Raw genomic sequence first — 27,520 nt, 5'->3', positions numbered from 1 at the left:
AAGTTCTTGATCTGCCTAATCCCTCACAATTTATTATTTGGCAAGGCCTTTTCATCACATTTGTCCAACCATTATTCTATAAAACACTGTAAGTGGTATACACATATATTCTTTGTTAGTTCTTAAAAGCCAAGGAGAAACCACTCAAAAAAAAAAAAGGGTACTTCAACTGTGTGTTTGTTTATTGGAAACTTTCACTGGGAAATTCACAAGTATTTTCACAATTAAGCACAATGGTCAAAGTATAACACTGCACATGACACAAATTATAAGGGTGATAAAAAAAAGAAAACCCACACAACAGTACTGCCGCATATATGTTGTTCTTTACATCTGTTGAATGACATAATAAAAATACACTGAAGTCTTCTCAAAATAAAGTTTAATATAAATACAAAGCTAACAGAATAAAAGACTAAGTTCTCTAAAATTCTAGACTAATTTCTGAAGTGTACTGCCTCTTCATTTACAGTTTGCATCTTAAAAAATTAAAAATAAAACAAGATGATTCCTCGAGCCTGCTGAATGGAAGAAATTATTAACTTGATACCAAAAGTCGCAGTCTCAGAAGACAGTTACACAAACACGCATTAGTATGTGAGCTAGTTTTTCCCCTCCACCCTAAAACACCCTTAAAAACAATTCTCTAAAAATATAAGTTAAAACAGCACTGTGACATGTGACTTGAAACAGTTACCCCAAGTCAGTAAAAGCATATTGCACATTACTTCTATTGCTGTCCTGAGAACCTTCAGAGAAAAGACAAACCAGGAGTACTGCCTTCAAACAAATTTACAATAGCTGTTGCATATATCAAAACTAAAGTTTCACCTTTGCCAAAGTCCATTTCTTGTAAATAGCTACATTAACAAAGAAAAAAGCCTATACAGTTTTTTGAACAATCATCCCTGGTTTCAGTTGAGAAAGCAGCTTTTGGATATGTGACAGTTGGTGTCTCTCTTATTGCAAATACACAAGACAATCTGCAATTTAACAGCTACATTTTCCAAAGAATGCTAAGATGGTATTTAAAAAACTAAGTCAGCATTGTCTAACACTGCCATCAAACTCTAATTTCACAGTAAATTGTGCCCCCATTAACACCCGTTCCACTGTCCTGAGCCTGAACTACTGCCACAAGTCATTGGGCCCAAAAGTTGAAATAACTGAAGGCAGTGAAACTTTCAAGAGTTTTTGCAAGAGGATTTCTTCAAGTAACATTAAATCCCTGATAAAGCTCATGAACAATTTTACTAACAATAATCTCCACTCTCAAAAGCAGCAGCACATTAAAGATCTAAGAGATGATTTAAGGTTTTGGCTTTGTTTCTAAAATACTTGAAGGAGAGTGATGTTCTGTTCAGCAGCACCACGTTTAGATTCCAAGAAAATTTTAAGTCAAAAATGATTTGATAGTCTTCTGGCCCATTTTTTCTTTTTTTTCCTTTTATCCTAAAGTTTTACTCCTGAACTATCACTCCTGCTCAGAGAAAATAGAAAGTGTTCTATGCATAGATTTCTGCATAAACAAAGTTCACATTTAACTGATACCAATTTCAGTACATTTTAGTAGAAGCTTCCAGTAGTATAAGCTGCCACTGTTCAAGCGACACATCACTGGGAGAGGAGAGCACGCTGTGTTTTCCATCACCCTCTAGGTACGTTGCTACTTGGCCAGAAATTCAACAAGCATTCCAGCTTGAAATAACTCTTCAACATAAGCTTTCAGCCAACTCTGACAAGTCACTAACTGAAGACTAGAAGGAAGTAATCTCCACAGGGTTTCTACGCAGATGCCTTTCAAAGTGACAAGGAGTGAGGTATATTAATGAATTTCTATTTCTCTCTGTTATTAAGAGCCAAAGGTACAACCCTTGGCAGAAAGGCACACAGGTTCCAGTGATGAGCAGATCCAGATCCTCTGAATGAGTGAGCCACAAGGATTCTGTTCCTTCATGGTTTTCATTCAGATACACATCTTGTATCACACACATGGTCTCTTCTTCAGCTTCTATCGTATCATCTTTTTCAGACATCAATATTTATCCATCAAAACACCCAGCTGCATATGAGTGATAACCACTGAAGTAACTACTGCTGTAAGCCGTGGAAATGGGCTCTGTTCCTAATGCCATCTGCAGGGCAATGGGCATTTGGATGGGCAGAGCCTGGGCAGACGGCCGAAGGCTGGCCTGAACAGCTGCGTAGGAGCGCAGTGAGCTGTCAGCACTGGCAGCAAGCAGGCTGCTGGGCCTGTGGGGCTGTAAGGAGTCACGATAAGCAGAGCACAAGTCTTGCACTGGCGACTGGAATTGGGAAAGCGTAGCTGAATGCTGGGCTAAAGGGTGATAACTAGATTGCTGGAAAAGAACTTGAGTGGTGGCTTGATGGCTCAAATTTCCCAATGCTTCCTGTTCTTGATATTGAATTGTTACTTGCTTTTTTACGTTACTGGCTTCTTTGATGTCATTCTCATAATATCTGAAACAAATTATAAGTAAGATTTATCAAAGAAAAGTTCAAAGGTATTGCATATATCCCAAACTTTTCAGCAGCCGCGCTACATCATCAGCTTTTTGGCCCTAGCTGTATATGGTCATCTTCAGTTGCTTTCACAATTAATTTCTAATTAACCTGCTGTGATCTTCACACACTAACAACAAGTTTATGGATAATTTTGCGTCATGAGTATGTTTTTACTGATGGACTGGTTATCTTGGAACCTTAAGTCTACAACATAAAGACATCGTGAAGTAGTCTCTGTAAGTATCTGCAGAGTATTAAAGTGCGTAGCAATAAGGGAACAAGGCAAATTCCTGTTAGATATTAGGAAGAAGCATTTTCACACTTTTGATTACCATGAGAATGATGAAACACTGCAACAAGTTGCCCAGAGAGGTTAGCAAGTCTCCATCCTTGGAGACAGTCAAAAACTTGACTAGACAACACCCCAAGCAGTCTGATTTATAACTTCAGTTGGCCCTGCTTTAAGTAGGGATTCAGAAGGTTCACCATCACTCCCAACCTAAAGCATGCTATTAAACTTTTTTTATTTTCTGTTAAGACTGTATGTGCTCACATACCCGACCAGTATTGATGCATCACAGTCAAGTCCTTTACTGGAGAAAAACCCAAGGAAACCAGTACAAGAAAACATAATGAACGCTAAATTGTGCACTCCATTCCACATTGCAAATATTGTTAAAATGTAGTGTTTAGCAAAGTGACCTGATTTTTTCCTTTTATTCCAACCCCCAAATTGAAGATGGAGATTACCAGTGTAATATCGTACTATTTTAATTCTAGCTAAACAATTACAAAAAAAAAAAAAAAAAGGAGTGGTAACATCTTCCTAAGAGCACAAACAGATTACTTTCTTTCTGATCTTACATGAACATCATTTCAATGCATTGGGCAAGATGTTCCCAGGAATAACATGTTAGCAATTCAAGCTGTGTTGTCCAGGCAGGAGAAATCTGCATACAGATACGTGAGGCGCACACACAAGCTGCAGCAATCAGAGATGGACGAAAACAGAGGAAAGTGTGATCTACAAAAGTAAAAACAAAAGGAAGAATTATACTCTTACTAGTCTCTGCAGTGAGCCTATTATGTGTATACATGGCAAACAGGACAAAATTAAATCCACAACTTTGTTCCACACATCTCAGAGTATTAGCTCGTGACCAGAAGTCTCTCAAAACTGGATGAAGCTTCCCTAAAGATCTCTGTACTACTTGTTTGCAACTACTATCAAGGCTTCACTATAGTTTCTTTCATTTCAGAAAAAGCCACAAAATAGACTATGCTGAAATTTGTAGACTGGTATCAAGTGAACCAAAGTTAGGTATTGACAATTACACACATCTTTACATTAGTGTTGAACCTGGCTTACAAGGATGCTGCAGTTCACTGCCTCTTACACAGGCAGATACTGGAAGTGATGCAGCAAACCAAATCATTAAAAAAAAAGATTCATACGTGAACTGCATAATATAATGTCTGCAACTGACAGTAGTTTATGCTCTGTGGCAGATCAAAACTTAGGCCCCATTTCTGACAGTCTTACCAATTAGTGTTCTAAGCTGAAGAAAAAAATAAATGATCTCATCTAGAGACTTCCAAAAAGAGACAAAAGGCTTATGCATAGTGCAGGGAAACCCTACCGTTTGCCATCTGAAGTAACTTCAAAGAGAAGCCATTCTGCACACAGTTTTGTGCAATCCGTATTATGACAAGTTTTAAAGCCCTTATCTCTTTCGGATTTTTGCCTTTTGCCAAATGTAAGATAGTTCTAGTGTAAAACTAAGCCTCTTACCTTGCACTGAGAAATCAAGGAAATAATACGCATATTTCTCCAGAAAATCTTTGATTTTGGTCAGTGAGGTGATTGGCCAGCCATTGTGAAGGTCATTCTCGCCAAGGGACACATAGAGGTAGTAGTCAATGTAGTGTGCTGGCGTTGGTAGACAGAGGTTCCAGTTAAAGTTTTCCAAAAGCAGCATTTCCATTCTAAGCAAATCTTTCTTGTTCAATACCACATTCACATTGCACAGGTATGCCAGGTTATTTAAGTGCTCCAGCTTTGGAACTTTATCTTCTTTTTCTTCAAATTTACCTGTCAAAAGAGATGGCTTTCAGATAAGATTTATCATTATGATTGAGTGTCCAAAAGCCAACAAAGAACACACTCCAAACCAGAAAGTCTAATGATAAAAGGTGCTTTTTAAAGAGGGATGGGAAAGTACAGTGACACAAGAAGGAGAGAAGCCAACAGACTGGTCAACATATTCCTATATGCTTTTTATGGGTTTGTTTGATTTTAATTATTTGTATAGTATTGATGCCAAAACCAAGATTATAAACTTATTAGGATTACAGATAGCTTTTCTGACAATAACCAGAAGCCGTTTGCTGAAGGGCATTCAGTCAAGTGTGAAGAAAGCAAGCAGTATAGGGAAAATAAGGCAAAGAAAGATCTAATACTGAGGGGAAAAAAACTCCTTTGGATATGGAAGCTAAATGCACATACTAAAAAAAAGGAAGATATTAAAAACCCACGGGCAACACCACCTTTGCCCTTGCCGCTTCAGAATTTCCTTTGTTCCTTCTTGTCTTGGGGGGCCGCATTAGCTAAGGTCACCGGAAGGCTAGGAGAAGTACCCTGTAACCAAGTGATTAACATAAATAATTTCTAGGGGGTTAGGAGAGAGCAAACATTTTCAGCGTCAAGATAGCTGAGCAAAGCTGCGCCTTTTTCTAAATTGTATTTACCAGCCTACGAAACAGCGGTAGTCTCTAGAATGACTCAGTTTTCAGTCGTAGCTACAAAGTGCTGTCATTTTGTACAGAAAAACAGGATCTCATTCTATTCACCCTTCTTTCATAAAAAGCACCCAATATCAGATTCGATTCCCAGGATTAGATCTATCAGTAATAGATTAACAGTGTTCCTTTGCTGCAAACTTAAGAAAGCAATTAAGTCTTAAATTCACACTGTTGGTTTATCAAGCCAAAAATGACGTATCTACCAGACACTCCTTGTTAAGAGCTAGCAACAAACAATAACTAGTAATAAGTTTCCAGTACAACTTAAAAAACATCCCTGCTGCAAAATAAGGTACCCATAGGTACTTAAAAGTAGTCTGTAGTTATTTTTCTCTATGTTCTTGAGGGCATATATTCCACAATTGATTCTTGCTTCAGTTACCCTTCCATTGCCTCTTAAAGAGTCCTCCTTTACCAACACAGACCAATTGACAAGATATTAGCATGTCACGTGGCTTCAGAGTATTCTTGTCAAATCTAAAAACAATTGAGTGTTGTGCTATAAAATTATTTTAAAAGTAAGTAAGATCTTGCTATCCATTTAGGATAACATTTCCATCGCAGCTGTCTCCAGTGTATTAAAAAGTGACAATTTTTGACACTATTAGCAGCTTAAGTGTCTTTTTACCACATTTAAAAATGGATTTTCCATCTTTGAGCCTGTTCAGGTACCGTGGATATGAAATGCATTTAAAGTGTAATATAGCAGCCAGCCCACCATAAAAGAGCATAACAATGAAAAACAAAATTCATCCATCATACGAAGTAGAACAGGAAAGGATTGTGGGCATGTTGTCAGTGGAAGAGCCCTTTAAAATTCAGGAGCCTGTATATGTGTTCATAAATCTCCATATCACCTGAATTTAGAACTGTTTAAGAAAAATGAAATTTGAGTTAACCCTTTGTTTCCCCCCCACAAGGTGATATCACAGCCTGATACAGAAATTTAAGGAGTATGCTAGCAGTAGGAGGAGAAATCACCGCTTGTCCAAGAAACTTAAGGACAAGATCTGTCATTCTGGCATCTGTAAGTTCGAGTTCCTTCCTTCTTCTCACTCAACCTTGGAAATTTCAAAGGGTCAGACTGTAGTCTGGAGAGCAGACTACCAGCACAGTAGTGTTGGGAAAGTATCATACCAACATGGGAGAAAAATGTTTGACTTGATCATTTTTCTTTTAAAGTTAAAAATATTTGAAATCAGCTAGATTTAGTGATTTAGATTACTAGTTATTTATTATTTTCCCCCTTCTGCTTTTCACCACACTAGTTCCTAGCTTTAGTGTTAGACAACAGTGGCCACTGCAGCAGATCGGAGACACCGAATACAGTTAGATAAGCTGAAGAAAGGCTCCAAAACTGAGTTGGAATGGGGTAGAGAAATCAACTCAGGAGTTTTGCTTCAAATAAACTATAAAATTTGAATGAGCTACTTTCCAAAGCAACATAAAAGCAACTTGATCATGTTTTCTTTCCCTACTCCACCTTGACCTAAACACTTTGCTTCCAAATTTAGCAAGTACTTCCCACCTATTTTTAAATTGTAATCTGGAGAACACAGCAAAAGTTAGTTCATTTCATGAAACCAAAGAGATCGGAGGCAAGCTGGGAAAGAATAAGTTTAAGATGTTTTCAAAACGCAGTGGGTCCTTTTCCAGTTTCCTAATTTCCCTAATTTAAAGATACCAGAATATACTATTCCTATTTTCATTCCTTCAGTTACACCAGAAACTGAGGTTCTGTGCACAGCATATTTATGCTGAGAGAACCAGGACCCCCGACACAGTTGCTGCAAGAATATTAAAGGCTCAGACAAGACAGCTGTAAGTCTAGTATTGACCAAACAAATAACACTGACTGGTTTAATCACCATCACACTTCGGGAAGAAAAACAAAGCTGTTTCAACTACATTATCACCTGGAGTCTGTAGTCTGAAGTTCATGAGAATTGTGCATGAGTCATTTGCATGCTTTTGAAATGCCACTGTAGACATCTCAAATTAAGAGTTTTCTATTGTGTTCTGAGCTCCAGTTACTAATAAAACCATTTAGTTGTCACTATTGCCCTCAGAAATAGTTTTGGTTTGAGGTAACAGAATCATAAGCCTTTAAAGCAATGCTTAATTTAAGTAGTAGATGGATACTGCAAATTTTTATACAAGGAAGCCTACTCAGGTCAATAGGATTAATAAAATAAGATGAACATATAATGTAGGGTTTACATTTGTGACCAACTTTTCTGTAAAATCTAAATAGATGGGGGCAACCATGGGACGTTTTTAAGAGTGTGTAGTATTACTGTAATTAACGATGCAAAGATTTTTCAAGTTACTTTAGGTCATGTTCTGTCCCACTCCAAGTTCTACAATCACATGCTGCCCCATAAAAAAAAGTGAATGCTTTTGATGTTAGATATTCACACTTTTGTTTTGATGAATGAAAGCCAGAGTAAGTCCTATTGTCAAGGGGATCAGTCCTGTTGTAAGTTGTCTTATGAAGAGTACATTTCATTAGTACATTTGTCACATTAGCAAAAGAGCCTATCAATCCACGCGAGCTTTTCACTATAAAAAACTAGAGGTCTCAGAGGGGCATCACTACTGTCAAATGTACCCTGAAGAACTGATTCATCCACTGCAGGAGGCAAGAGTCTCTATGTACACCTCACTATGCAGCACACAGATCTGACTGATTACTGGAGGCTAGGTAGATGATCTTCCCAGGGTTTTGTGTGGGTAGCAAGACAAAAGCAGGACATGCAGGCAATTTGTTTTATTACATTTTCAGAGTCCTTGAGAAGACCAAGGAACAAAAAGGACTGCCAATTTAAAGAGTTATTAAAGTGGAAGTACTTTTTGTCCCATAAACAATTAAAATAAATCCAAAAGAAGGATAAACCAGTCAAGCTCATCTAGCCCAGCATAAAGACAAGACCCACAGCTGCTTACACAGCTGAAGGGCTACTTTTCTTTATTCCTACATTGTTCCAGAAGGTGGTACAACAAGCTTCTGAGGCTCTCTCCCATGCCACCTACAGACACAAACACAGCTTCTAACTGTGCTCTAAGCAAGGCAAGAAAGAGGCAGGCTATTTTAGAGATAGCCTGCTTAATTCCTTTTTCTGCAGTGTCTTACAAAGTGAGCAGTCAGGGATTTTTCATCTGTCTGTACAATACCCAGCACACATGCAAACCACTTAGCTCCAGGCACCCGAGTTTTTAATGCCTTACTATAGTAAGGTTTAATTACTAAAGAAAATATTCTGTACATATTACAGCAACAGGGAAATATATAAAAAAAATAAGACTACAGACTACATTTTGCACTAATATATATTTTGGACTGACGCCCACTATTATCTTTTATTGGAAATAAGTAGCTCCGCTGTCTTTGTCAGAACAGTTACCTGCTCATGAAAGTGGGACAATAAATGGAGAATGGATCACAAAGCACAGTCCAACAGAAAAGCTGCCTGACATCTGACAACAGCTCCATGTAGACAGTGGGGAATTAGGTGATAAAGGATTACCTATGTCCTATGCTCAGCCCATTTAGCACAGGCATCTTTTCTTGCTGTAATTTCTTTTATTGTCCTGAGTTAAGTCAGCCACTGAGAATCCACTGGCAGATTAAGAAGCTGGGCAAAATGAAGCCAGGAAAACCACAAGAAGTACCCAGGTAGTCTGTGAAGCAATGCAGCACTGGATGTGCTGAACAGTCAGCTGGCCTTGCTTAAAACAATACTCAAATTTAAAAACTGTTGTCATGTCTCAATAGCAGCAGAACCCTCTTGAGGAAGAGGGGCCATAAGAACTAGAATTGCTGGAACATTCAAAGCCACTGAATGGCTGAGAGAGATGTTGCTTTTATCAGGTACCGAAGCACCTGCTATTGCAGAGGGTTTGCTCTTCAGAGAAAAAAGGAACAGCTTTTAAGACCCAGCTAGGATTTTACAGCAACAAGCAAAAGCTGCACTGCTTTAACTATATTGATACACCATGACACTACAGCCCCCGTATACCACAGTTACAAAACTCACAGAAGCAGCAGTTTAGGACTCACTGCCCAGGTGCTTGCTCTCTCCCCAGAGCTCACTGCTTCTGGGGCCGGACCATCTGAATGCGGTGTCAGTGCATCTCATTTACTTTGAGGCAGCTGGTTTGCACAGCTTTCAGCAGGCAGTTTGAGCCAAGTAGTGCTAAAGCACATCGGATATCTTTACACAATCCCTTTCTCTAACAGAGCACTTCGGGCTCCCGATGAAGACACAGTTTAGAACATTGCAATCTGCTGCTGCTCAACAGTGCTCCTCTACCAGGGGCTGCCCTCTCCCCTGTCAGGTGAGGTGAACTGAAGGTTCCTCAATTCCCCTTCAGGCAAAACATTAGTTAAACTAAATCAATCCACTTCCTGAAAGCATCAGCCAGCTGATTTTTTCTGGAGAAAAATCAGAGCTCACTCAAAGCATTGAGGTGCTTTCAGAGAAAAGGAAAGTAGTAACATTTTCAGTCGCTTATCTGTTTGCAAAAAGAGCATCCATCCGTAGCCAAGTGCGGAGACAGCAATCCTGGCTTCTGTGCAGCTCTACTGCTAACTACCCTGCTCTCGATCCAGCTGGCTTGTCTGAAGCCCACCAGTCCCAGCTGCCCAGCGTTATGTCTCACCAAAAGCCAGCATCTCCCTGACCTAACAGCAGTCAACCAGCCCAATTGCTTGAAGCAGTCTAGCGAGGGACAGATGGATTGTCTTGAGCAATTAAAACCACTGGACTTCGCTAATGCTCTTGCAGCAGCAGGAACCTACAGCCTCTTGTATTACCACAGCTGGACGTCAAAAGGAGGTCCTCTGTCTTCAAATAACATACCTGGCCAAAACATCCCATGTGGACCAGGTCTTTCTGTATTACAAAAACATGTTTAGTTTATGATTCTGATTTGATCATGAAGTTTCCCTTAATGCAAGTGAAAGAGACAGACTATTCTAAATACATTCCTAAAGTAACTGTGACATCAATTTTTCCAGCAACTTTTCCTTCCCTCTCCCAATCGATATCAGCTTACCTCTAGATCGCTGTGAACAATTTTTACCATTCTTTTTCAGAACTGATTCAGAGGAAATAATAACCATTGATGGCATCAGTAAACTTAAAAGCTTTTATAGCTCTTTTGAGGAGCTAAACTATCTGGCAGGAATTTCCAGAGGCCTTCTCCAATAATCACACTGTGCATACACTGCAAAGAAACATACATCTGGCTAGTGAACAACTGGATGATTCGATGGACACACACCCACATTCCCCTCAACTGCAGCAAGTTCAGGCTGAGCATGACTTGGCTGCTAGTGCTATTTGTTTGGAACACTATTATCGTCTCACTCCCTCATCAATTTCACAGTTATTACCAAAGTGGGAAGCACTATCTTCATCCAGTTCCCCCATCGGGGGAAACCGATGAGCCAGTCAAAATTAATTTCTAGAACACAGCAAGAGAAATTAGCTCCAGCTAACTAATGGACATCTGGCAAAATGCTGCGTTCTCCATCGCGACAGCATGGCTGTTGTGTGCTATCAAAAAACAGGCGATGGCAATGTTTGTAGGTAAAGGAAAAAAAGAGAGACAAGCTTTTGAGATCCTTTACATCCAAGATAGAAGCAACAAACTTCAAAGCTAAACACAAGTTTACAACAATTTCTCTGAGCTTAAAAATTGTCCTCAACTGGCATTTAGCTTAGAAGTTTGTTGCATCTCAAAGCTTCTCTATTATGCCCCTCCCAACCCCAAAAAACCCCACACAGTAATTTGTGGGAATAAGTAATTTTGCCTCTAACTGTACCTCATCTTGCTTGTGGTCTGCACAGTACTCAATCTCTTGCTCCTTTCTAAGGAAGCAATCAAGAACAAAACCCAGAGTTTCTCAAAGTGTGTTTGTAACAATTATTGAAAGACAGTCTGCATTAAACATCTTGATATGATGTAAACACCACAACTACTTAAAAATAAAAAAGATAGTTTTTGCTCTCTACAGTCTATCATTTTTTAAAAGTACAAGTGCGTTGCAACACAGCCTGAAGAGCACTTTTGCTGCAATCCTCTGCTGAAAAACTGTGCAACTTCCTACAGTAATGCTTTGCGGGAAGCTCTAATTACTGCATTTGCAGTAACAGACAAGGGACTAGTTTTATTCTTCTTTGCTACAATGAGAACTTTCAAGGTGACTTCAGGCTGATACTTCTGACTTAGAATCTTGTACTACAAAACATTTTTTAAAAGTCATAGTAAAAGTTTTCTTCCATTTCATATAATTCTGAAAGTAACAAACTAAACACAGGAATTCCCATTTACTGTAAAGTGGTTTTTCCTGACTTGACTCGCGTCACTTTGAACTACACATACCAAAAAAGAATATCCTTACTGCACAGTAAGATGGCCCAGACAGTAAACAACAGAGCTCACTATGGTCCCAAAAGTCTCCAAACTGGGCCCTAGCATTTTAAACCTTATCTATAGAAGTTAATTAGGCATTAATTTTGTGCAAAACTGCTTTGGTTCAACTGTTAATGTTTTGTTTCTACATGTTGGTAGGAAAGCTGCCTTTACAGTAAAAGACTTTTTCCCCTCCTTGTAAGGGATGATTTAATTCTGGATCAGAACGTATACATGCTACTGCATTGCTCTAATCTTAGTTATAAGAAGATTCTCACACTCATTTGCTCACTAGGCTTAGGCTTGCTCTTTTAAGTGAATTTTTTTTTTTTAAATAGGCAGAAGTTGCAAAACATTTCCCTCCAGTGTTATCATAGGGCAGTTTGTGAACTTCCTTTTGCTTCACAGTTGCATAGAGGTGGCCTAAAGTTGCATTTACATAAGGAAAAAATCTTTAAAGCTTTTTTGCTTTTTTTAAATCCTAGAAACTACCAAAGTCAGCTAGTCCAGCTCTCCCAATCTCATATAGTGAACCTCTGCCCAAGACCTTACCAGTGTACCAACACTGACAAGTCATACAAAGTTTGAGGGTACCATTTTCATCCTATCTGCATAGCACTGGAAATGTAAACTATAGCTATAAATTCTTCCTCTAAATCCAAATAAGAGGTTATTAGAACTGTTGAAGCATCACTTTTAAGCTGGGGAGAAATGGAGGAGGGGTATACTTAAAATTGTCAAATGTATCTACAGAAAATCCTAGTCTCTTTTCCTGAAGGTAACATTTATCCATGCACTTGGGAAAATAATTTAAAAAACCAAACCAAAACAACAAACTCAAAAAAACTAGCAATGCTGCAAGGCATCTTGTAGTTACGAGGTTACTAAAAAAAAAAAAAAAGAGATGGTGTGAAAGCTGAAGGAGTGCACCTCTGAGCAGGAATCAGCCTCCAGGCTACCTGAACCTGCTATTTCATTCACTCTGATGTGTTTGAAATTAAGGGTACACAAAAATTTTCATAACAATTTACAAACCAGCCCTAGCCCCAATCCCCTCCATTGCACCAGCAGATTTTCCTTTGGCCCCTGTTATAAGAAACCTGTGATCTGCAAGGAACTGATTACGCCCAGTGATCATAACAGAGGTACAGACTGTCCAAGGACGCGTCTCCAGGAGAGGCTGTGTGTTACACGGATGCCATTCCCTACTGCCAACTCTTCCTTGGAACTAACCTCTCCCAGTCTTGCCACTTTCTTCCCACCCCATCCCTCCCTGATCTTCATTGTCCCCTTCCGCTGACCCAGCTTCAGTTGCCAAAACTTTCTCTGCGCATTAAACAGCAGCATATAGATGTGTAATGCAAGCTATGCGGTTGAGCAGAGTTTATTAACAGACTGCTTTATGCCTTCACTTGGGACTTCATTAGGCCTTACCCTAAGTAGGTGGAAGCTGTTAACACAGTGAAAACAGCACATGATATATAAAGAAAACAACCATCTGCTCAGAAAAAAAAAAAGCACCTTAATAAACAGCAGGCAACTTACTTGCTAGGAGAAGACAGGCAAATGAGATGATGTGCAGCTGCTTGACAGTGATATCGTAGCGATCCATAAAGAGGTCCAATAAATAGATAGCGAGATGCCGGGCTGTAGGGCAGAGATTGCAACGGTTGCTGAGGACAGTCAAGAGATCAATGAAGTATCGGCGCATCCCAATCTGCGGTGAACGAGCCTTATACGCAGGCAACTTAAGTTCCTTTGGGGGAAAAAAAAAAGGGAGGGGGGGAGAGATGTACTGAAACAAATACCATTTCAGTGTCTGCAATCCCAAACCAACACCCACCACCTGCTATGGCAAATGCTCGGCACTGCGATTGACACACAAATCGGGGCTGGATTACTGCATGTTTCGGCAGTCAGTTAACCTCTAATACTTTGGTCATCCACCCACTTTCCTCACAAGCATTAAACACGTGGTCAAACGCTGCAACCCAGGAACAACCTGCTGTTGCTTTCTACAGAACTCCAAACTTCTTAGCCATGAAAATCATTCCTGAAGGATTCTGTTTTAAGTTTGTTCACCTAAAGTGGACTGTTAATTAAGGTTTTAACAGTTTCATAGGCAAGATACATTTCTCTGATATTGCCCCTTCATCAGTTGCCCAAGTTACTACATCTTGTGACAAAAAAAAATGCCTAGGTCTTTATAATAAATAACACCTATCTAACATTTAAAAAATTTCATATGGTGCATGGATACAGCAAGAAACAAAAGTAGACATTAAGAATCAAAAAAAAAACCCGAGAATGATTAGGCTTTTCTAATTATAGCAAATTCCAGTATTTTTTATAGTAACCTATTTCAGCATTATAAAACCTAATTATTGAACTGACAGACTGTATTTCACATGTAATATACAAATTTTCATTTTAGAGGCAGAATTATATATGGTTTTGGTCTACCTACGCTAGATCTTCACCTGCAAGGGTTTTTACACACAAGTTTGTAGCCATTATGCAAAGAGAAGGTTAAGGGAAGGAGTGAAGATCCTTGGGAATATCTGCAACAATCTAATGCCACTTAAAAGTTGACACTTTCTCCCTTTAGACATGGTCATATACTAACACAGTTACTACAGCCAGGCTAGAATTAAAATGGGCTGAATACATGTTGACAGGCATGGATTAGAAAAATACCATTTCAGCAAGGTGTATCTCTCAGTAATTTGTCATGGCAATATGTTGGGTTTGTATTACGTATACTTGAAAATAAGTTAGCAGTAGTACAGTGCTGCAAGATAAATGTATTTTATAGTGGAATACAAAGCAGTACATAGCAGTTAATTCTACTAAATAAATCAGGAGGTTTGGTTTTGGTGTTTTGGGTTTTTTTTAAAGAAAAAAAAAAGAAAAGAGTGTTCAGGGGAAGTGTCTGCACTGGCTACCCCATTTACAGAAGTAAGAGGCATCACCTTGCCCAGCTGGCGCGGTGGCTGCCCACTGTCCTTTCATCCCCTGGAAGGAGACATTCCACGAGGAGGTTCAACTTATCAGGAGAAAATAGCTGCACAGTCTGGCTCAGAGGGGCGCGTAACTGGGAACCAGGGCAGCTCCAGAACGAGAAGCAGCTTACAAAGACAGCAAACCGAGCGCTGTTACGGATGATTGCTTCCCAGGCCTTTTTTAAGAAAGTCAGTGGAAAAAAAACACATTCCGGACTGAACAGACACATGCTGTGGACAGGCAAACAGCCCTTTGAAACCTGGGACAGCCTTTACTGGGGGATTATAAAGAAATCGCCCACCAGTAACAATTTACAAAGCAGGGAGACAATGGAACGTGTTCCCCCCTGTTGTTTTATACTCAGAAAAAAACCATAAATTTGATTTTTCTATTGCCTTATGTACAGAGATTTCAATCCATCAGTACAATTGACATACACACGTTCAGAGCAGGAATTCACAGCATACCCATAACATAAATGTTCTGGCAGAAATGGTTTCAAGCTCAGTGCTTACATCAGTTAAAATAACTGCAATTTTTTTAATATGTCTACAAAAAGCCCAAGCTATCATGAGATCAGGTGGCAATTTTACCTCTGAAATATTTTGTTCTTCTAGGCGACTCACAGGAGCTTCAAGTTGTATTTTTTGAAAATAAGTATTTTTTCCTGTTTCAACAGCTAAGTCTCACAGAAAAATTACACTATATACTTTGAAGTCAGCGTACATATTTCATGTGAAATTTACTTTTTAGACCATAACAACAAATGCAAGAAATACACAGTAACTCCAGTTATACATCTAGTCAAAAAATCTGACATGTCTAAATGTTACAGTTCAGTGGGTGAGCATTAGAGGCTCAGAATGAAAGCAGAGATCCAGAGATTTGCATCCGAAACTGAGATGCTCAGAGGCCAGAACTACCCCTACACAGCCCATTGCACTAGAAAATTCAAAGACCAGTCAAAGCACTGAATTTAAGCCAATGGGATTATTCTGCTAGGGGTTTAACGCAGACACTTACTCTCCTGTAAAACATCTGCATTTTGTTGTTGTTGTTATTTTTTGGAAATCGGTTACTAGTAAAGGGTGTAAGTGAAAGGCATTCTCATTTTTTTTTTTTTTTCACCAAAAAACTGCACGTGGGGTTCTGTATAACAAGACTTGACAGCACAGACAAGGTTCAACTTCAGGATTAAGGTTAGGAGGAACAGAGACACATGCTGTGGCTTCTTATAAGATCAAATTCCTAGGTATTAATTGATCCAGGGTCATTATCTGTGTATAGGCAAGAGCCTTGCCCTGCACCACGTAGCATGAAGCAGCTACTGAGTAGTTCAATAGCACTGCTTTTACACTCACAGATCAGTCTGAAATGATGAGATTTTCTTTTATAGGAAAGCAAGTTGTACACAGTGTAACTAACGATCCCAGAGGTGAATAGCAGCCTTAGTTATCAAAACGGCTGTGGGTATGCGCCCGCTTCCATCAACCCCCCACAGGCTCCTTTAGCATAAGTTCATCAAGAGAAAAAAAAAAAAAAAAGACTGATTTCAAAAAATGCCGTTGCTGCTTTGGGGATAGTAATGCAGGATCAGCAAATACAACACTACGAAAAGAAAATGAACTTTTGGGGAGTAAGAATAAAATAAATCCTTTCCATTGCGTAATTTTTTCCTCTAAATTTTTTCCAGTAAAGCAACTGAAAAGAAACCGGGAGTCCTGCTGCCTGCTGGAACTGCCCTTTCACATGCTGCTTCTGCTTATCTTTGACCTGTTCATCCGTATCTACTTCAGCAACTTGGCTTCGGGCTACTGAGCAGTTCCCACATTGAAATGCTAAAAGCAGCAGCACGTAAGAGGCTCACAGGTGTCTTGGAAATTACTTAACAAGCTTTGCTCGACTTATTGATCGGTGTCTCTCCACAAAAAAGCCTCCAGAAAGTCAGAACCCAGCATTTAAAGGGATCATCACTTAATCTCAAAACCTGAAAAGTAAGGCTTGGACTGAGAGACAGTGTTAAGCTGTAGACAATTTTCAAGCTGCCACCTACCAGCTTCAAGACCTGACCTTCCAAAAGAAGGGAATCAGTGTAAACATTTTAAAGTGTTGTTAAAGACGACAAATCATCCTCAGCAATCACATCTGAAAGACAGCCAGGCTCCAGACATGAGCCATTCATTCACCGCAGAGACACAGCTCAACACCAGTAACCTGACCGGCACCATCCATTACCTGAGCTCAGGAGACAAGATTTGGTCTGGTTTGGATGGTTCTGTAACTGGGCTGAGCAAATGCACTTCAGAATCCATCCCTAAAGGAGACACTAGGCAGCAAGACTTAAACTAAAGCTTTTGAGCAAGCCCAGGAAGGTTAGGCTTTCACTGGCCATTTGAACTAAATCAGCCAAACAGCGATGAAAGTGGAGGAGAAGAAAACAGGATCACTTCCTCCAGCTCCGGGAAAGCCGCAGCTGGTACAGGCCACTCTACCCAGCACTTATCTTCATCAGAGTACCACATCAGATGGTTTGGTGTTCAACATGGCAAGAAATTCCACGGGTACATTTTTTTCTGTCCAATTTCTTTTCAGTAAAACTGTTCTCCCACTGATACAGCGCCAGTAATGAACTGACAAGCAGTCAGGAGGAAAAAGTTAGCAGTAGAAGAGTTAGCAAGTGATGTGACATTATGGTAATAAGTCACACAAAGGCAGTCAGTTCCCAGAACAAAAGTGGAATTCATCAAGGTATTTTAGAAAAACTTACAGGCTTTTTGACAAGGGAAATGAAACCCTGTAACAAAGTATGCCTTGGGTTCTGAAATTCGGGGAGATGCTAACTGAATCTGGTTTTCCACCATGTTGGTGGGCTTGGACTTCAGTCAGGATCTGTTCTGTGCCACGGGTCAAACACGCAGCATCTCCTGACTCCCCCCAACAGCTCCGGTGTTTCTTACTGCCCTCCTCCCTCTCTAAGCACCAGCCACCTCAGCTGCGAGGTACCAGCTGCTGCACACCAGCATCTCCAGAGAGCTACATCCTCTGTGGACCGCCAGGTAAATTACCCTCTCATCTTTGGAGCAAAATGAAGCACCTAAACCACAGCTACTCAGTAACAGTACAGCCTGTTCATCTAGAAACAGCTGTTGCAATACCCCCCTACACAGACACAGGTTTCATTTACTACTACGAACTTCACATTTCTCTCGTTATTATTCTTTTTAAATCTTACCTACTTCTGTTTCTGGGTATGTAAACAGAATGCAGCGTATGGTCCCTGCCACCAGGGCTCACAGATGTTCACCACTGATCCTAACCCAAAATCCGAAAAAGTTAGGATCCAGCTGATGAACAAAGATACACAGTGAAGTATAACTTAAATTTCAACAAGTTCTCCATGATTCTTATTAATCCAGTGGAAAAGTATATAAACCCAAGACACCACTTGTGTGGTGTCAATATAAAACACTAAAAAAAAAAAAAAGGGGGGGGCAGGGGCAGGCTACTGAGTATTTAAGTCAGAAAACCAGTAAAAAACCATGGTAACTTTGGCAATCATTTAGCCCTCTGTATGTTGTAAGTTCTGGAAAAATTGCGTGTACGTGACCTCCACCAGATTCTTAAAAAAAATCCTTAAGTAGGAATAAAAAATACTGCGAAGTTGTTGGCATTAGAACCAGAAAAAGAAATGCCTGTAGATGAAAAATAAAGGGAAAGCTTATCTAGCAGGCCATTAACACTTGTTCTTTGAAAGAGACAAACTCCTTCCTGTTTTGTGTTCTAAGCAAACAGTTTTCCAGCAGTGGAAGAAAGGTGACAAATTGATCTCTTCCATACGATTATTGCACCACACATGAGAAACCACTAAAAGCTAACCCCTCTATAATCCATTATTTATGCAGGCAAGAAGATGATATAGAAATAAAAATTTAGAATATACTATTTTTTTAATAGGAGTTTGAAAATTCAAAGCACTCTGCATGCTTCTTTGCATTAGACTAGGTAGCAGGCTACCAATTTAATTCTGCTGTCGATGCCACGCTATGCTCTCTCCCCCACAAAACCAATCCTTCTGCCTCTGCGCTGGCTGCAGCACTACGCCTTCCAGTAACAAAATCATTCATAGGAAACTTGCTGGTAAGCGTTTCTGTGCTTAGGCAGATGACTGCAGTTTAATTAATCGGTCAGAAAGGTAAGAGTTAGTGTGTTTGTGAACAGTCTGACAGCGAGTACAGCTGATGCGTTTAGCTTTTACTAATCTTCACGTTGGCCACAAAAACTCTAAGGGAAGGGCAAAGATAACTGACAGGGCAGTGCTCTTGGGGAACAGCCAGCGGGATGTGTTTCCTTGCAGAGCAGAAACGCATGGTCAGTCTCCAAAAACAGCCACGTCATCTGTGCAAGCACAAGCTACGCCGCCTTGTAACAGAGGCCCATGGTTATACCTGTTAGAAGATACAGCAATAATGGACAGTCTAGGATTCACTGCATGATCTATTACTCCTCTTTTCAGCCTTGCCATAACCATATCTCTCAGACTCCTGAAAGTTACAGCGTTTCCAATTACTTAAGCAACTTTTGGCTGTTTCAGACAAGTCTTAATCAGGTTTTAGAAGTGCCAGTCTTGCACAGCACCTGGCACTACGTAGGAGGAAGAGACAAACCTGACAGAACCACATTTCAAAAAGGATGTCATCAGACAGTTCCTCTCATTATTTCCAGTGAAAGTTTAAAATCAGAGATTTTCTAATAAGGAAGGGTACATGGGCAACATATCCTTTGTTTTCACCCTCAATCAACAGTGACCAATCAGGTAGAAGAGAAGCAGCTTAAACACACTCGTTACACTGCCTAGATCAGTGCTGCCAGCAGCTACCCTTACTGATTTATGATACATTCCACTGGTGCGTGAATGAAACAGCATAAATTAAGGATTTGTTCTGTTTTACCACTGTTCCTGGACATTCAAAAGGAGCAGCAAATTCAAGTGTATCTCCCACAAAGGACCAGAACTCTGGCCACGTAAAACAGAACCTCAAGTTCCAACCCATTCAATGACTTTGGTTTACACTGGGTTGTTTCACTTATTCTTGCAAAGAACCTTCAGTAGTTTTCCCCCCCTCTACCTAGGTTAAAGACCATCTCAGACTATATTTTGTGCTCTTCCTGCATCTCCCCTATCATCCACTTCTGTCTTTCAGAATATCTACAGATAAATACAGACTCCACTCCTTGAGATTTGAGTTAGTGTAGACACTTCAGGCATACTACTGAGATGTCACACAAAAATCCTGTAGCAGACCAAGACAGTATTTCAACTGTACGTAAAAGCTTTTTGTGTTTGAATCCACTCTACCCTTCAGCGTCCTCACAACAGTCCCAGGCATTCAAAATTTGCGGGAAAGTTGAACTAGTATTGTGCTTGAAAATCCACTACTTCACATGTTCCACTGTGGTATTTTATCAATTATTTCATTAAGTCCTTCTTACACACTTCAAAGCATTCAGAAGTTCAGCAGCTAATCTGAGAAAGATCAGAGAAAGGAGTGTGAAAATTGAAATTCCAACTTTAAGGAAAAAAGGAGAGAGATCATGAATAACCATGTACTTTATTAGGACACCTGTTCCTTTCAGCCCCATATGCATGCTGCCATCTACAACATACGCAAATTACAGCTAACAACCAGTAATGCTATCGTTGCTGATTTTCAGAAGCAAGGGGGTTTTGTGTGTGTTTTCCATTAAGTGAATGGATTATGCTTTTGCTGCTGGACTGCCAGTCTTGGATTAAAAAACCTGACATTAATACACCTCAAGGCATGTTACACCTACTTTCTTTTACAGCCAATTCAAACTGGAAGGATGCATCAGAATGAAAGGTTGATGTTTTATCCTCTCTATTAAATGAAATGGAAGAGAGCACAAAACCTTTTGCATGTCCACAGGTATCCGGGACCCCTGAAGTTCTCATCCAGATTTTGTTTTAAAAACAAAACCCAGAAGCAGCACCTACACTATCCTAACGCCATCCCTCTGCTCAGAATGTAACTGTTCTAGTCTGCGCCAATCTCCGTTTCACGCTGTACCAGGCAGATCTGACTATATCAGACTTACCATTTAATTAATTAAGCATTGGAGGGATGACCAGTTTTTAAAATAACAAGGGCAAGAGTGGACTTGCAGACTAACGGATAAAAGAGTACCTGTTACATCCAGACCTTCACGCTACCAGCGGGTCAAGTAAACCAGATGCTTTGGCCCAACTACAGAAAACAGAGGGACATATGCTGGGTGCAGGGAGAAGAGGAAGAAGCTGAACAAAGTTAGTAACAGGATGATTTAAAACTGCAAGAAATGCATTTATAGTGACAGTACTCAAATGCTAGTGAAGAAAACGGCCCCTCACAACAAACCCTGTATGGATTAATTATTCCTCCTTCAGAGACTGCAGTCCAAACTGACACCCATGGACGAAGCCGAGGGAAACACTGCACCTCAAAACGGAATGAAACACATCATGGTGGTAAACAGCATTTCCTCATTAAGATCTTTAAACCAAGAGGAGGTGGGGGACAGGTGGGGAGGAGCTTTCACGTTGAGGAAATCACTCAGACATTTTTACCACTTAACAGCAAAGGGCTGTTTGCTTTCAGCAGAAAGAGGATCAGCTCTCCTCACCTGGCTAAAAGCAACTGTGGACAGTAATTTGGACTACCTTTAAGAAGATCAAGTTACGATTATTAACCTTTTAAATTCATAAGCAACAAGTCCTGTAAAGTTTGGCCCTGCTCTGAGAAGTTATGCAAGAGATAAATAAAAAGGTAAATGCAAACAGCTCTAGTAATACTCATTAATTACAGGAAATGAACATATCCTGGAAGGAAACAACCCAACATAAGCACAAAAATGGGGGAGGAGTAGCAAACAGACATCACTTATTTCTGGGACACTCAGACAGCCTTCTAAAGCAAAGTATTTCCTCAACTTTTAACAACAAACAAACCCCAACACTGCCTTGTTCCTCAGCGTTCCACACTCGAGGAGTGTTCAGGGCTACTGAAGCAGCCAGAAGAGTTTTGCGTGGATGCTGCAGTAGTCCCACATCCATTCGGAGATGTCTCTGATTTTTGACGTGGAAGTCAGCTGTGTGGCACAGCCAGTACCTTTCCATTACCAGTATCGTAGGGCTGTTGTAGAAGTAGCTGAAGTACCAGAAAGTGTCAATGCATACGACACAACACCTTTGGTGTGAGATTCTTCTAGTACAAACAAGCACAGTATGATCCATTTTCCTTCCTGGCTCGGTCTTGCAACAGGTTTAATGTTCTGACCTAATCCAGGGGAATGCTTTAACCTTTCATTTAAAGTCTAAGGATGTGTGTAGCGCTTTTGGAATTTAAGTGTTTTGCTCCACTAGGTCAGCACGCTAAATAACTAACACAAAACAGTCCTGCTAAGCTTAACACTACATCCCAACAATCACAGCACAGATATTTTACTAGTCAGACAGTTCAGGGGCTAATAATTTCCTCCGCGTTGAGCTAGAGCCTTTGGGAAGTCACAAAGCCTCACAGCATCTTTCAGCCCTCTCCGAATTAGAAGCCAGGTATACTGCACGCATTCAGTATCTGCTCTCATGCAGAACATATCCATCAGATACAGCACACATCATCTGTCACAAAGGACACCAGCTTTCAGTGAGGTTAAGAAGGACTCCCAAATCCAGCTAGGGGGATGGGAAGAGTGGCATAACATTTTTTCCAGTTGTAAACCTGGGTTGTTTCATTGTAGGCATACATCTAGCATACATCTATGTTTGTGTGTTTAAATTATTTTAGAAAACAGTGTTTCTCACGTTCCTTTAGTTGTTTCAGGAAAAGAGTTATGTTATTTAAAAGGGACATTTTATTCCTTACCCTAAACCCAGACTTTAAGTGTGTTCTTCAAAAAAAGCAGAATAGCCTGCAACACACATTTCAACCCCTTAACATCTTTAACTTCCCTGTCAGATTCACGTGCTGGAACTAAGACCTGTTTCTTCTCACCCAAGACCAGAGACAGACACTGTTCCAGACTAGGACTCCTCAGCAAGTATCTTAAACCAGAGAGGTCATTTAGGCTTGAGGGTACCATTGCCTGAATTTTCCATATTCCAGTATTAGCATGTTAAAACACTAATAATGCACTAACACACTAATACCCTAGAATGGGGATACCACTATTGAAGCTTATTTTGTTCTACGCAAAGGCCACAGGCATCCCTAAAACTGGTCCATGCTCACAAAACTGAATTCTGTACTTCAAAACTACTTATCTTCCCAAACTTTGCTGAAGGATCCTTTTGAGGAGTTGCACGACATTCTACAGGAAATTCTGACGCTTTAGACTTAAAAAAAAGCAGACCTCAGCAACATAAATTTAAGAGTTGTTTCTGCAGACTATTACGTGGTGGGGAGGGGAACACAAAAAGTGAAACAAAGTAGTTTAAGGGGCTGTGATTATTTTTGCCTGATATATTTGCACTCTGGATTCTCATGTAGCCCTTCCTTCAAAAAGAAAGGTAATCCTTACAAGGCAAGCAGAATTAGGATTAAAATCGTCCAAGCAGGAAGAGTTGTAGACCTTCCTTGCAGCAGCCCAGAGACCCCTCTCCCTCTTTGCGGGTTCTTTGAATTCAAACAATTCTTGTCATTTCGGCTGGCCTAGGTTAGTATCCGCATGCAAAGACGTTTTAGCTATCTAGAGTCATCAGATGCATCCAGAAAGCAGGCTGAAGAATGAAAGAGTTGATTAAATGGTAGTGAATACATTAAAATATATACATATATATAATCACAGCTTCCCCTCACCTTTTAACACCCCATCAGCTGTATTCTCTCAGTTATTCCTCCCCCCACCACAGGGCCAGGAAGACCTGCCTCAGCTGGAGGACATGAGAACAAACCAAGCTCCTCGCAGAGATCTGATAACAATTAACTCACCTGACATAATTTATTGCTAAACGCCTGTAAAGAAAACAAAGGGAACAGAATGTCCAAAACGTTAACTTTGCTAGCTGTGACTTTAGTAACTGAAGAGTTACTAAACTGCATTTAGAACTTCCCCAAAGTTGGGAGCCTACCTAAGGAAATGTGAAAAGTAAATGAACAGCCTTAGTTCTACCTGCCCTCCGTACAAGTACGCACCAGTTCATCACACAGCAACCGGAGTATTTTGCTTATTGCAGGACATTTTACTGGTTTTCTACTCTGTGCATAAACGATTCACTAACTTCTAGAAAAGCCATTACAAGCCATGTCGGTACATCTTTTCGCTCCTCTACAGTCTGCCAGGGAATAGAATCCTGCCTTTTCCTCAAACTTTAGCATTTATCTGTTGAAAAAGCAGCAACGATTTTTCTCCAGATCCTACAAGACGCGGGTCACCATCAGCATCCTTTTTGGAATTAATGCAATGGGTCATCACTACCCCGCCTAAGTGGAAGCTACTGAAAAGTTTCAGGCAGATATTTTTTAGGTAGCAGCTTTCACAGGTTGGGTTTTGAACAAGTCTGGATCAAAAGGCAGAGCACACGGAAGAGCTCTGGGCAAACCTGCGCCTTTGAGACCTGCCGAGGGCGAGATTTCCCACACCAAGCCTCAGCCCGGGCGGTTCAACGGCCCTTCCCTCCCCGAGGGCCGGTGCCCGGGCTCTTCTGCGGGGGAGGAAAGCGCCGCGAGGAGGAGGAGGAAAGGAATAAAGCGTGACCCAACCTTCGTCCTCAAGGTCTGATGGACGTCTGCTGCCAGCTCCCCTTTCCACCACTGCTCCTCCATCCTTTTTCTTCCCATCCAGACAAAGGTCTGGAAGAGACGGGGCCGCTCTGCTGGGAGGGAGAACAAACCGGACAAGTCGCCCGCAGCCCCGCGGCTGTTTCCGCTGGCCCCCGCCCGCCGCACCGGCCCCCGCCCGCCTCCCGCGCCCGGCTAATAATCATCACTTAACGCCGTTGATTTATTTACTACCTTCGAGGCGCTGCTAAACGCCCCCTCCGCGGGTCGCCCCTGCCCGCCGGCAGCAGCCCCTCATCGCCCGGCGTGGCGTGTGCGGGGGACACGGCCCGGCGGTGCCGGCGGGAGCGCTGCCCGCAGCCTCCGCGGGGCGAGGAGGGGGGGAGCGGAAAGGGGAGGAGGACGCGGCTACCCCCTCTGCCGCTGTGTCTCTTAGGTTAATTGGCGCTAATTAACAGCTGGCTGCCCCAGGCAGGGGCAGTTCTTTTCCTCTCCGGGAGCGCCTGTGCGCGGACCCTGCAGCCCCTCGGCGTGGCGTGGCGTGGGAGAGCCCCCTCCCCGCAGCCGCCGAACTGGGGGGCTTTCGGGCAAAACGGCAACACCCGGACACGGCTGTACTTGGGTCTGCTGCATGTAGTTGTCTTCTGTAGTGCAGGCAAAATTGCCGGAGAAAATGAAATATAAAGCTTGTCGCAGTAATGAAGGCTCCGCATACTCAATAAATACGCTCATTATTAACAGAAGAGATGGACTTTCTCCTTGTTTTACAGTTCCCCCTACGAGATGCCTTATCTTAAGCTGCCAGAACCCTGTAGTAGTGCTTGCTTGTGTCTTAGCATAAGGTTTGGCAGGAGCACAGCTCCCTTTTGGGACACAAGTCAAGGCTTCCCTCTCACAGTGCCAGAAAGCAGCTCCGTCCTGCACGGACACTGAGCTGGGATGTGCTTCCCCCCGTTCTCCATACTTTGTCGTAACCCCCATCTTGTGTCTTTGGGACGGGTCCCATCCTTGTTACACAGCAGCGGCAGCACCAGCCACAGCAGGACCCTGATGTGCTGCCACAGAACGTGGGGATTTGTGGTTTGCCATCAGAGCTCAGCCCGGCTGGGTCTCAGGCATTGCTTTGCCCTGGGAGCCCAAGGACCCTCATCCTTTCCAAGTTTTATACCCAAAGAGCCCAAGGCACCACATAGGTTTATTCTCAGGCCTCTTGAGGGCCATGTTTATAGTCCAGGAGATATTTCAGCAGATTGAACTGAAATCTTTCAACAAGTCTTTCTTAGCACTCCCCTTCATCAATTCCAGGAGCCAAAAAAGTCACCATGAAACTTGTTTTATACCCAAATCTCACAGTTGATCCGTTAAGGATGAAGAATTTTCATGACAACATTTACCAGGCCTAGCAACAGCCTTCCCATTTAAAATTTCATTTTCAGAATTAGGCTTTTTTTTTTTTTTTAAATAATCGCCACTCATTCTGCACTGGAATTTGCAAAAGAACCTCACAAAACGTTTGTTCCTTGGTTGGTTTCCTAAAGGAAAGGAACAACAAAAATCTGTCTGCTTCAGTCGAAATAAATATTTGCATTGATTTTAGTGTTCGTGGGAAAATGTTTTTGTGATCAAAGAAAGTTGTTGACCAAATCTTCTGGGGAAAACATACCCCGGTTGTTTATAGTCTGTGTTTGCTGGCTGTCCCCTGCTATAAAAGGGAAGCAGTGAAGTTAAGTGGCAACAGCTATTAAGCCTACATATAAAAGCTGCCACCAAGTGTCCGTCAGAAATAATTGTCCCCTATTTTCTTTTAAGTACATCCCAGTAACCCTTAAACAAAGTATTAGGTGCCTTAAATTAAAGCAAAGAAAAAGCCTATCATGTCTTTTTGCTTAAAACTGAGCACGTGCTTAGCTATTTTGTTGAATAACATCCAGAGCATTTCTTTACAAGTAGTCTGTTCATGGTTCATACAATAATATACTTATTTTCTATAACATTTTTTATATACATGTATTATATCAATATAATTCTCAATGTTTTATAGTGTATTATTTGAAAGAAAGAATATCAGTTCTTTGAAATAATGTTTCAATAATAGGAACATGGTATAGATTTTCCAAAAATCATGTCTATAGCATCTATTGATTTAAAATTTGTAATTTTAAAATCTGAATTATTTTAAAAAAATCTTGAGATTCCATGTGAAATAGAAAACTGTTCCATATAATACTGGTTTTAATTTTGCAGCCAAAAGATATTTTTTTTCCAGACTATGGTCCATGTGGTTCCACTTGAAAATAAATTAAGTAGGATGTATCAAAAGTTTCCTTCAGTAGCTCCATTGATATTAAAAATGGAAACAAATCATGAACAAGATTGTCCTCTCTGTAGCACGGCTGTTAGCAGGGCTCAAATAGACTGCCCTCGTGATTTAAAAAAACACAACTCAACCAACAGGGTCTCTGATATCATAAAATGTTCACAGTAACAAATTAGAGAGCACAGTAATTCTGGATTTGATAAGAGCTCAGACATAGCCTTGAACCTTGGAACTGCTTTATTTTGAAGGAGGGAGTGCCAGCAAGGCCACGGACATAAACCAGGGAATCCAGTACTGTTAAATCTGATAGTCAAATGAATGACACACACACATTATCATTAATTCGTTGATATCATAAAAATTGACTGCAGCTACAGCATATCTTTTTCCATCCAAATCCTCACCAGGTTCTGATATAATGGGTAAAGTTTGGTTTAAAATACAGGTTTTAGCCACAAAATAAATGCATTGATTTAATTTTCGAGTGTTTTAAAAAAGACTGAGACATGAAAGTAAAGTCCCATTGAGATTCCCAAAGTAGGTTTGCGCAGAGTTTGTATTAACTTTGAGAAATTTTATGTTACTCTTTCATCATTAGTAAGGCACTGTTGAGTAAAGCACAGGTAAGCAAGAGTCAGTAAAACTTCACTGATACAAGTTGAGCTTGTAAGTCAACAAAATA

At 40.8% G+C, this 27,520-nt stretch overlaps 1 protein-coding gene across 4 annotated transcripts; it reads right to left on the bottom strand.

The window, feature by feature from the left end:
* CCNJL (cyclin J like) lies at positions 1-24,953 on the bottom strand. Of its 4 annotated transcripts, none has more exons than XM_074604358.1 (6): positions 24,756-24,897; positions 24,504-24,613; positions 13,294-13,504; positions 4,319-4,618; positions 3,391-3,550; positions 1-2,481 (listed from the first exon to the last, which is right to left on the bottom strand). In XM_074604358.1, exons 2-6 carry the CDS (start codon positions 24,579-24,581, stop codon positions 2,043-2,045), a joined length of 1,188 nt encoding a protein of 395 aa, XP_074460459.1. In that variant the 5' UTR covers positions 24,582-24,613; positions 24,756-24,897; the 3' UTR covers positions 1-2,042. The 4 variants fall into 4 exon arrangements, with proteins under 4 accessions (XP_074460459.1, XP_074460460.1, XP_074460461.1 ...); XM_074604359.1 differs by having other exon boundaries at positions 24,504-24,616; positions 24,756-24,886; XM_074604360.1 differs by lacking the exon at positions 24,504-24,613 and having other exon boundaries at positions 24,756-24,953.
* Positions 24,954-27,520: the final 2,567 nt, after the last annotated feature.

This window comes from Larus michahellis, chromosome 11 (genome assembly GCF_964199755.1).
Source record: "Larus michahellis chromosome 11, bLarMic1.1, whole genome shotgun sequence".
Lineage (NCBI taxonomy): Eukaryota > Metazoa > Chordata > Aves > Charadriiformes > Laridae > Larus > Larus michahellis.
Note: the sequence above shows the minus strand (reverse complement) of the source record. Positions and strands in the feature narration are given on the sequence as shown.

Coding starts and splice junctions, on each gene's coding strand:
- CCNJL (XM_074604358.1), bottom strand. CDS start 24,581: ATGGGAAGAAAAAGGATGGAGGAGCAGTGGTGGAAAGGGGAGCTGGCA. Junction 13,505..24,503: donor ATCAGACCTTGAGGACGAAG/GTTGGGTCACGC, acceptor TTTCCCCCAAAG/GAACTTAAGTTGCCTGCGTA. Junction 4,619..13,293: donor TGCCTGTCTTCTCCTAGCAA/GTAAGTTGCCTG, acceptor CTCTTTTGACAG/GTAAATTTGAAGAAAAAGAA.